The following is an 11,980-nucleotide window of genomic DNA, read 5'->3' as shown; positions in this document are numbered from 1 at the left end:
CCAGTGATCTTGATACATAGAAATTGATCTATGGAAGATTCTGACTTTCAAATGTACATATTTTTTGTTTTGATTGTATTGCTGTATTGTTGTATTGTGCTATCTGCTTTGGCAATGTAAACGTATGTTTTCTCATGCCAATAAAGCCCTTTGAATTGAATTGAATTGAATTGAATTGGGTGTACTTGTACATCATGGCTGGGGGATGTGCTTATACAGTACATCAAGCTGACTCACGCTGCCCTATGGGCCACAGGGCTCGGCAAGGTGTACTACTACTTGTGCGAGCTATGGAGATGTTGTACATCCATATTTGAGTGGATGGATATCCTGCCTTGAAGTGACTATGAAAGCTTTGGGTTTCTCTTGAAAGAGTTGGAGAGCATTCTTGGCCAGATAGACATCTTTGATGCAGTTTGACAGGAACTGTTTTGCTGAAACTATCCCCAAGGTGTGTCGTTTTCGATGGTAAGCAGTGGTGTTTTGGTCACTACACGGGACACCATGGAAACTAGAAATGTTTCCAAGTACTCAAATGGCTACTTTGCATAACAGGTTTACACCATAGAGTTAAAAATAATAGAGAGGGCACCGGAAATCCCAGCCAATCCACTTGCATTGAGTTGCTCACCCAGCGCATAGTCCTAAATCACCCCTTCTTCCGGGTTGTGAAATGTGACGGGCGGGGCCTATTTGGGGCTTCTGCGACACGTTATGCGTCATGGAGGTGGCGCTTTTGCATCACCTCCATGCGCAACCCCGCGCGCAAGCTCGTGAGTCGAGCCCATTGGTCGAAACCATTTTCGCTCGTTCGTGACTGTGGCCCCAAGCCGTTTTAAGCTGCAGTACCTATGAATGGCCAGCATGTCCAATGCGCTTCAATGCAACCTCTGGGTTCTGGGGGCTTGTTTTACACGCGTGCATGTGACGTCATTAAAATACTGTTCCCCTAAAAAAAAATCACCATTACACCACGGTAAGCAGTTAGAGGTTTGTCACCCTGGAAACTCTTCCGTATGGCCTCCTTAGCGAGATAAACAGTCAGCTCATCTTTGATGCTGTTTGACAGGAACAGTTTTGCTGAAACCTTCCCCAAATGTGTGTTATTTTCCACATGGTAAGTAGAGGCTTGAGGCTTGCCAACCTGGAATCTCTTCCGTGTGGCCTCCTTGGCGAGATAGACGTCGGCTCATCTTTGATGCTGTTTCACAGGAACTGTTTTGCTGAAACTTAACATGTGTCATGTTCCACAATTATGGTAGTTGGAGGCTTGCCACCCTGGTAGCATTTTGTGGTTGCTGATCAGCATCACCAAAGTCAACACTTGTTACAAAAGTTTTTCTATTGGCATGTTTGACCCTCAAGGTTTCAGCCTCCAGGTAGAAACTCAAAATAGTCAGAGAAGACATAGAACATTATAAAAACACCACCAGGGGGCTTAATGAAGTTCTATCAACCTCATAGGCACCATGGCACCACCTCTTTAAGATTGATCTCTGACCATCCTTCAATTCACACCATCTCTCAAGTTGGAAAAAGTGACAAATGCAGTAATTTCCTGATTTGTATCGTTTGCATCATTTATGCTAATTACGCTAATGAGGCAAGGTTGCACAACTGTACCATGGTAATAGATTAATTTCTGGACATCACAAACATGGACTTAGACTCTTGGATTACCTTTCTAAGTTAATTAGAAGCAAAATTATAGCGATTTCCAGTTTTTGCCCAATAATTAGCAAATTATGCAAATTACACAAACTAAACACAACAGAAGAAAATGGAGATATCTTTATTTTACTTTCTAAGAACCCCAAGAATCAAAATATACCATTCAACAAAGATAAATAAGTGACAATTAGGGCCACCACGATTTGATGGATAGGCCCCAAGAAAAGTAGCTGTGGCCGATTTTATGACCAGGAGTATTTTTTTAATTTACAAATTAATGGTTGGAATGGATTCAAGACCCCCCAAAACCCATAATTAGATTATTATTTTTTTGCCCAGGCCCTTGGTCCCGCTAAGTTTCCCATGGGAGTTGGGTTGGAACAAATTGAGAGGTGTTAGTAGACACCTTTATGAACACATTTGTGAAGAAAGCTTTTGTTGGTAAGCATTTATTTTGCTGATTGGTCACAAATTTGGCTAACTTTCCCTAACTAGCTAGAATGAAATGACTTCATTAGCATTTTAAAACTTCAATTCAAGTGAATAGACACTAGTATCTGCAGGCTAATGGCCTAGCTAGTAAAATCCATTATTGAAAGTGTGATAATAACATTACTTCAACTTTATTTGTCACATCACAAATTTACAAGTGTAAGTAAGTAAGTGCATGTTTACGTAGTGTAAAGGCTCATTATTATTACCACAAAGAGTGTGGTGACATCTGGAGGCGAACAGCCTTTTCCTAGGGAGTTGAAGGCTGCTGAGATGCTCTCAGCTCAGCAGGAGGAGCAATGTTCTCACTAAATAAGTGTAGAGGAATATCTTGTGGAGTTTCAGCTACTATGCATCCCAGAAATATATAGCTTATAAGGATTTGTAGGAAATGTAAATATGGCAACTCATTTAGATGTAGGCCTACCTAGGTTTATGGTTTCCCAAGGACTATTGGGAATTTCTCTTTCAGATACATGTGCCAGATAATCCCCACACCAAGAGAGTAAAACAAGACTTCACTGTAGCCTATAGTAGCCTTTTCATAAATGATATATGTACTTAGGCTGTCGTGAAAGTTTATAATATTTAGAGAAATTTAAAGTTTCAAATACAAAAGTAGTAGTAGTTGTCCCCATGATCTACCATGATTTACCATGACATCATCATTTTGTCATTTAATTTCATGAACATTCATTTTGCGAGAATTTGCAGTAGCCTATCTGTTTACAGCAATGTGTTGCAATGTGGGTTGCAAAGTCTGGCCAGAACGTTTGTGGAGGACATTGTGAACATACAGTGTAGCAACTTTGATGTTGCCAAACATTGTGAGGAAAAATCAGTGAGTAAGTTTGCATGGGAAGGCAGATTTCCTTAGAATAAGAAGAATATTGACAAATGCAAGAGGGACTAACATTAGAGCTGCCTGGCCCCTAAACATGTTCATTAGGCTTAAAGAACCCTGTATTTAATCATTAAAACATGATAAACTCCTGTCAATAAAACATAGCCAGTTTGATCTTCCCATCAGCTACATTATAACCCAGTAATAGAAGCCCACGGCTCATCCATAAGACCAATGGGTAACTCAACAGAAGGCTAGCGAAGCCGATCGGCGTGTACCTCTATTGTGAGAAGGATCAATCATAATGAATCAATGGAATGCAGAGGCTTCTATTGTATGTGCTGTCCAAACTATGACCCGGCCTAACCCTGCAACCCTGAGAAACAGAGGCCAAGGGTCACACACAGGGACAGAGAACAGACATATCCTACACCTACACACTGCACTGTAGTCTTTACTACGAGACATCCGTTGTGAATGTGATGGAGGGTGTGGTAGTGCTACGACATCCATAACCACTTAAAACCCGACAGAACAGTGGTTCTCAAAGTGGGATCCAGGGACCATCTGGGCCTATAACCACCTATAAAATAGCCAAAAATAGCTTATCTATGAGCTCACAACGCGTCAGCGTTGTGAGCTTGGGGTAATGTTCGCCCCAGAATATGGATGCTGGGGTTCAAGTGGTTAACTTCCCCTACAACTCTATGGTCCCTACAGGCCTGAAAAGTTTCATCCCGAGCTCTCTGCTCCCCCTATCTGCTAGTGGAGGTATAGCAGTCCCCACCACCACCACCAAAGACCCTAACTACACTAGCACAGTCACACAGTGATGGAAAAGGTACTAAATCTTTTTACCTAAATAAAAGTATTATAAAATCTTTTGAAAATAGCAGATCTATAAGCTTGTAGATCCAAAGTTTAAATAGGGCTGAAGTGGTAATGTATGATAATGTTTGTAATAATAATCTAAATGTACAAAGTAACGAGTAACCAAAGTTTTCAAATAATTGTAGTAGAGTAATACTCCAGTAAAGTAAAAAATACCTCAAAATTGTACTTAAAGTGCAGTACTTGAGTAAATGTACTTAGTTACTTTCCACCACTAGTAGCAGACAGCATGTGTGTGCAACAAGGGAAGGTGGGGGAGGCTTTCTCTGTACCGTCTTCCGTGAACGACAGCCCCCCCCCCCCCCTCTACTTTGATGTACGGGACGGAACAACAGTAACGTCATCGCCCCCCCAGACCAGACCACAGAGGAGTAGAAGAGAGAGAACAGGGGAAGTAGAGAGAGAGAGAGAGAGAGAGAGAGAGAGAGAGAGAGAGAGAGAGAGAGAGAGAGAGAGAGAGAGAGAGAGAGAGGGTTTATTTGGGGGGAGTCGCAGCAGCAAGAGCAGCACAGCACACCACACAGCACACACAGTAAAACCTTTCTCCTGGAGAGAGAGAGAGAGAGAGAGAGAGAGAGAGAGAGAGAGAGAGAGAGAGAGAGAGAGAGAGAAAGAGAGAGACACAGAGAGAGAGAGAGAGAGAGAGAGAGAGAGAGAGAGGCTATCGGACACAGCAGCAGCAGCAGGCTTCAGTACCTTTGAGCTTTCTTGGAAGTCTCCTCTGTGCACCAAGAAAAGAGGAAGTTTGCGGTCATACTGAGAAAGAAAAAAAGGAATAAACATAATTTGTGAAACTGCTGGTGCAAATGAGGACTTAGTAGGCTAACACAACTCAGGCTTCTCTATATACTAAGCCTTTAAAACTATTTGTTTTATTTCATTTCCCTAAGACTAAATGTTCTCTGACCAATTGTGAAAGTGAAATTGGCACAGGGCAGGGCTGTCGACTCGGAAGCAAATGGAACAGTAGCTTTATCTGTCGAAACGACGTCCTTTTTTTATTTTAGTTATTTTTCAAAAAAAAAAAAAAGAAAGAATAGCTGAAAGCGGACACACTTTGTGGAGTTGTGTGTGGAGAACGTGGAGATGATGATGGAGCCCCAGTTGATGTGCTGTGAAGTGGACACCATCCGGAGAGCCTACCAGGACCTCAACCTGCTGAATGACAGAGTCCTTGGGGCTCTGCTCCAGGCAGAGGACAACTACCTGCCCGCTGCTAACTACTTCAGATGTATCCAGAGAGATGTGGCTCCATACATGAGGAGGATAGTCTCTACCTGGATGTTGGAGGTGTGTAGGTGACACAAAGTCACTAGTTATATTATATCCAAGACTGGTTACAGTATATCCCAGTGGTTCTCAAACCTTTTCATTTGAAGGTCTCCCCTTAACTCTGACAGTTTACAAGTTCCATTTGTATACTGTCAGAGTTACAGACTTGTAAGGGTCAATTTAGAACCCCTAAATGGAACCCAGAGAGTCACTAGAACCCACTTTGAGAACCCACTTTGAGCAGTGGTGGAAAAAGTACTAAAATGTTTTTACTCAAGTAAAAGTATCAATACTGCAGTGTAGAAATTCTCTGTTACAAGTAAAAGACCGGAATTCAAAATTTACTTGAGTTAAAAGTACAAAAGTATTGGCATCAAAATGTACTTAAAGCACTAAAAGTAAAAGTACTCGTTTTGCAGAATGTCCCATTTCACAAGTGTTCAAAAAAAGCAGATCTACAAGCTCATAATGCATAGCATAGGACTGAAGTGCATAATGTATGTTTTGTAATAATGACAATCTACAAAGTAACTACCGGTAGTAACTAAAGTTTTCAAATAATTATAGTGTAAAAGTACAATATTTGCCTCTGAGATGTAGTGGAGTAGAAGTAAAAGTACTGAAAATTAGAAATACTCCAGTGAAGTAAAAAATACCTCAACATTGTACTTAAGTATAGTAGTTGAGTAAATGTACTTAGTTACTTTACACCACTGGAACTATACGTTATGCATGTAGCACAGGTTATGATGCACTCTAAAACTTTTGTCAAACTTCTGTCAAACATTTTCAGGTATAAAGTAACGTTTTTAAGGCTTCATGGCTCATGGTTTCACTCGAATTATTCCTCTATTAAAGTTACGCTTATTTTCACACACGCCCACTTATTTTACTCGTTCTTAAAGACACATCTTCTTTGTTGGCAGGATTAACATTTTTAGAAAGTCACATGTGTAAGGTGGAAATATTTCTAAATATTTTTTGAAAATCTGCAGCAAAGTTGCCGATTTCTTTTCTTTTTTTCTGTAGACCACGCGTTTCAAGCCTTTGTGTTCCCACATGAGGAAGATGTCTGCCTGACAACTGAGTTTTTGGACCTTTCTCGGCCTTCTAACCTATACATTTGTGCTAGATGTACACGCGAGGTCTAAAGAGTAGCCTATTATTGATCCATTATTTATTAGTGTGATTACTTGTATGCTTATTGTATGCTTAAAGCCGCGACGATCGCCTTCGTATGCATGCTCTCATGAGCCTTTATTATATTATGAAACTATAATGAACATATGCCCCAGAAGTAGGTCTGCAGCCTACTAGGTTTAGACACATTGTTGGCCTTCATTTTCTTGCTTGTGGTTTGGACTCCTTCAATTTCTCTTCCATTATAATTAATTTATGAATCTGAATGTCTTGTTGTCATTAGGCTAATATCAATCAAAGGTCACTATCTAGCTGAAAATGTCATAATAACTTATTGTTTGAATTATTATTATTTAGGTATTATGTATTTAAACGTTCATTTGGTCCCTGTCAAGTGTAGCCTACTTTTCTTTCTCAACTGCTGCATGGTGGCCAGCAGTAAAAGATGTTAAGATGTTGTGTCTGTGTGTCTTATCCTCACTGTCACTACGCCCTCTGCTGGCTGCTGTAGATATGAAAGTGGTGAATCTCTGTTTCAAATATTTTTATTGTGAAGCACAAGTTATAGTTGTACATTTAGCTTCCTTTTTTTTTTTTAAACAAAAACAAACAGACATAAACACAAAACAGACAGAAAGTGGTGAATCTCTAATACTGCAAGTGTGAGGAGGAGTTCCCCTCTGGTGGTTCATTCAAAGGAAATGTACCCTGGTCCAGTGGTTCTCAAACTTTTTCATGTCAAGGACCCCCTAATTGACACTTATTACCCCGCGGACCCCCATTTGAAAAGATAAGCCAGGCACCCCAATAAGAGAAGGTTTTTACGGCTCTCTAGCAGTGATTCTCAACCATTTGAATTTCAAGGACCCCCAGTTTGACATGCATTAGGCTACGGACCCCCATTTAATGGCATTTATGGTTCTGGGACCCCAATTCACATTGTAAAACCAATGTTAATTTAACTCTGAGAGTGTACAAATAACGGGTCCATTTGGTTCCATTTGTACACTCTCAGAGTTACAGACCCATAAGGGTCCATTTGGTTCCTGTCCATCATCTAGCTGGGGACCCCCTGGAACCCCTTCAAGTACCCCTGGGGGTCCCCGGACCCCACTTTGAGAACCAATGCCCTGGTCAATCTAGTTATAGACTGGCCAGCGAAAGCTTTCCCCACAATACCGGTGCTGGGGTTTTAAGTGGTTAATGAACATATATGAAATAACTTTGCTTGTCCTGATTCTCTTTACAGGTATGTGAGGAGCAGAAGTGTGAGGAAGATGTTTTTCCTTTGGCTATGAACTATTTGGACCGGTTCCTGTCTGTGGAACTGACCAAGAAAAGCCACCTGCAGCTGCTGGGAGCTGCCTGTATGTTCCTGGCATCCAAGATGAAGGAAACCATACCGCTCACTGCTGAGAAACTGTGTATATACACAGACAACTCTGTGTCACCAAGTCAGCTATTGGTGAGTTATCAATTAATGTATTATGTGCTGTACTGATTAACAAATGTAGTTGATTATTGGTGAGTTATCAATGAATGTATTATTATGTACTGTACTGATTAACACATGTAGTTGATTAGTGGATTAGATCAGTGGTTCTGAACCTTTTCAGGCCACGCCCCCCACAAAATCATATTTGAACCGGGGACCCCCAAAATAATCATATTTGAACCCCCACCCTTACAAGCACTTGGAATTGTAGGAGTTGTCTGCATCTAAGCCGACCCTGGCTGAGCTTCTAGTGGGCATTATGGGATTGAGAATATTATCGGTATTGATTTCTCTTTCTTTCCCACTTGATCTCTTCTCCTTTCTACTCACTCATCTCATGCTTTTTTCTTCCCTGCTCTCTCCCTCTTTTTCATTTCACAGCAAATGGAACTGATGGTTTTGAGTAAACTGAAGTGGGACTTGGCTGCAGTGACACCCCTTGACTTTATTGACCACTTCCTGTCCCAGCTGCAAATTAGGAAAGAGCACAGACCAATTCTGAGGAAGCACGCTCAGACCTTTGTGGCGTTATGTGCAACAGGTATGGAAAGGCATTAAATGTCTGCTAAGTAAAGATGTACACCTGTAACTCTTTGCCTGTTGTTTATCAATTGTTGCCTGTCCTTCTTGTGTTTTTTTAAAGAATATTCCTATTCTAAACAATTCAAGTTCAATAAAACACCCTGCTTTATTTTTATTTTTATGTATTTCTTATTTTTTACTTTTTTTTTTACTAATCCTTGTTTTAATATGTTCTTGTTTTCACTCTCTATTAAAAACAGCACTTTATTAACAATATCTCTGGTTATTCTTCTCAGATGTTAAATTCATAGCCAACCCTCCCTCCATGGTTGCAGCAGGCAGTATGGCGGCTGCGGTAGAGGGCTTACAGCTCAGAATGGTGGGTAACACCATGACATCGCAGAAACTAACGGAGCGACTGGCACAGATCATCAGGAGTGATCCGGTAGTTACTTTTGTACATCCATCCATCAATCCATTCATCCATCCATTCACAAACCTTTTCTTTACTCTCAGTGTCCGTTAAATATATTTATCTAAAACATGGCAGCGTTTGAGTAATGCGTATTTTTTTTTCCATTGAAGCTTTTTATTCCAGTATAGTACAACTGAAGAAGTATGTGACAAAAATGTGTGTGTGTGTGTGTGTGTGTGTGTGTGTGTGTGTGTGTGTGTGTGTGGGGGGGGGGGGGGTTCATATACTTAAACACCATAGAATGCCGTTGCACACAGCTTAGTAGGAGTGAGGCCAATATCACTGCCTTTTCTCCCATTATCCTATCATAGTAAACCCTATATAACATCTGCTTACTTCTTCCACACTTATTTTTCTGTCCTGCCTCCCTCCACCATCCATTTCTCCTCCCTAATCCTAAAATAATCACCTCCAATCAGAACCCTACTCAGCCAAGCCAAAGACTACAGCCACTTGGTATCTGAATTAAGTGTCTGTCTGTCTGTCTGTCTGTCTGTCTGTCTGTTTGTCTCTCCATGTATTTAGGATTGTCTCAGGGCGTGTCAGGAACAAATTGAGTCGCTGTTGGAAACCAGTCTTCGGCAAGCGCAACCACACACCGTCGCCACAGAAACCAAGAACATCGGAGATGGGGAGGGGCTTGACCTCTCGGCCACACCCACTGATGTCCGGGACGTCAATATCTGAGTAGATACCTGGACTGGACTGTGTCTCAGAGTTGCTTTCTGAGGGTAGAATAAGGGTAGAAGAGCTTGGACTGATTAAATGGATGGTATTGCCTCTTTAGGCACTGTATACCTACAAACACAGACATACACAGAATTACATGTGTTTGTACATGTTCGTTTGTGTTATGGGCTCATAGAGTTAAGGTGACGCAGAGAGCTGTTCTCTGCCTGTCTTTAATCAATCAGAGAGTGGACGAACAAAACTGGAAATGAGGAAACAGATTTATCTGCCAATTATCTTCCATACTTTCAGTACAGATTGGAATGACATTTTGGAGTAAGATTTAGTGAGAGAGACCACGTGAGTAAATAAAGCAGTGGATACAAACTTCTGAAGTTCAGGAAGTTCAATAACCGTGGGACCAGTGCTGGGAGACGTATTCTTTTATAACTTGGGACTCTTTGAACATTTTAACAGAATTCAGAACTGTTTTCTGAACTGGGTTTTACCTGCTGTTTAGATACTGTCCACCCTGCCTTTGGTGTGGGGTTGTACATAGCTATGAGTGTTTGAAGATATTAGAAGACAATACAACTACCTTTTGGAGCAGACATAATGCTATTGTGGCCCAAAAGTTTGAATTCACCTTTTTAAGGTATTATCCCATTTGTTTCTGACAATGTCAAAGAATATTACAGTGTCACAATGTCTCCGCCTTGCAACCATTTTGACCCTTCCTAGATTTTAATTCGCACAACAATAGAAGTGAAATCAATTAATTGAAGAATTACGGTGCCACATTTGGGAGTCTGTCAGTCGACTGAATCAAAATGACCACCCTCTCTGGAGAGCTCAGGTGTCAACAGCATTAAATGGAATATACAGTTGTGGCTCTGGTCTGCAACAGAACTGATAGGCTTTTGCAAAGTCTGGTTTCAAATGCTGAAATTAGCCCATAGAATTGCTCATTTAATGGTGCTCATGATTCTGTGGTTTTAAGTCTGGTTGAGGATGGGGAAAATACTTTTTCCTTAAACACCATCAACAACTTGCCTCTTTCAAAAGAAATCTGCCTACATCCGATAAATCACTTTGTCAGGAATTAAGAAAAACTGCCTCATTGATTGATTGAATCTTCTTCGCTTTATACAATGGTGTTTGAAGATTTGATGGGCCCTCGGGTTATGAAGACATCTAACTGCCTAAAGGACAATGGAACGGAAAACACCCAAAAAAAAATAATATTTTCTTTACAAAATAGCAATATGTGCCATTGATACATAAATAAAACATACACATTTGTCCTATAATGCTATAAAGGAAAGGGCTTGCAAAACTTTTTTTGTTGCACATTCTGATGTTTTAGTTGTGCTCAGTGAAGTGGTGGGAAAGGGTCAGAAGAAGAGACAGTCTTGTAGAGGAGATGTGAGAAATGTAGGAAGAGCTACAGAATCAAAGTCATGAATCACCTGACTGCCACAGCCTGAAATTATAAGCTGCTAGTGACGACTCCTCGGCTAATAGTTGATTTATACATTATTTTCTGTGAGAAACACAGTCGTACAACAAAGTATAAATTAGGCTTCAGACTGACACAAGTATACTGTGACATCTTGAATTTTATTAGCTTTTTTCTTACTTGATTTAGCATTTTTTATATTGTGTGGATGCAATTTCTGAATGATGTGACATTTACATCAAGCAAAAGGAAGTTATCACATGCAGCCTTGACTAACGCCACATGTTTCAGTGATGAGTTGGGTGCAAGAGTAAAGCTAACAGGACATTTTTTCAGTTCATCTACGTATCCATATGTATGATTTCCCACACATTGCATGTGTGATGAGAAAAACAAGGCTATACTAAGTTGCCATCCCTTTAAGAAAAACAAAAATGAAGTCTGCTTCTTTCCTCAAAGTGTTTGCTGCTATATCGTGGATGTATTTGTTTTATAAAGATACTGCCAATGTACTCCCATGTTCTAGGGTTTAATTTTCTCATAGAAAATGTTAATGTTGTTTATTGGCATTGTGATATCGTTTTTATATATATAACTTGATGCTGCAATTTCTGTTCTTAAACAAAGTGGAGAAAAAAATGACATAGATTTATGGGTTGATAAATACTTGTTATACCTCATTGTTCCACACTGTATGACTAGGCCTCATTAAAGCCTCACTTTGGTCATTATGACTTGTCATCATGATCCATTTGACCTACACATCCATTCAATTATCCATTTGTAACTCAGATAGTGCACAAATGTATCCAAATGTGACCCTTTGGTCACATGAGTACATCAGTACATTCCCAGTTAAATTGCTCACAATTAATGTGTACGTTCCAATCCTCCATAGCTGACTGTGGCTACAGTAAATAGCTGGCAATGTTTTTGCACCCTGAGCTTTACACAGTAGCTGTGGTGCAGACAATGTTGTTGTGTAGGCTAGAGAGACAACAATTGTGAGCATCCCTAACATTTGGTGGAAATAGCCTGTGGAACCCCAGT

At 40.4% G+C, this 11,980-nt stretch overlaps 1 protein-coding gene across 1 annotated transcript; it reads left to right on the top strand.

Annotated features, from left to right (window-relative positions):
* Positions 1-4,520: 4,520 nt before the first annotated feature.
* Positions 4,521-11,626, top strand: LOC311048054 (G1/S-specific cyclin-D1-like). Its single transcript, XM_084061065.1, has 5 exons — positions 4,521-5,188; positions 7,560-7,775; positions 8,187-8,346; positions 8,624-8,772; positions 9,328-11,626. The coding sequence occupies exons 1-5, from the start codon at positions 4,985-4,987 to the stop codon at positions 9,487-9,489; spliced, it is 891 nt and encodes a 296-aa protein (XP_083917191.1). The 5' UTR covers positions 4,521-4,984; the 3' UTR covers positions 9,490-11,626.
* The last annotated feature ends 354 nt before the right edge of the window (positions 11,627-11,980 follow it).

The sequence above is a fragment of the Gymnoscopelus microlampas genome (genome assembly GCF_963454915.1).
Source record: "Gymnoscopelus microlampas genome assembly, chromosome: 6".
Taxonomy (NCBI): Eukaryota; Metazoa; Chordata; class Actinopteri; order Myctophiformes; family Myctophidae; genus Gymnoscopelus; species Gymnoscopelus microlampas.
This window is presented reverse-complemented; position numbering and strand designations above follow the sequence as displayed.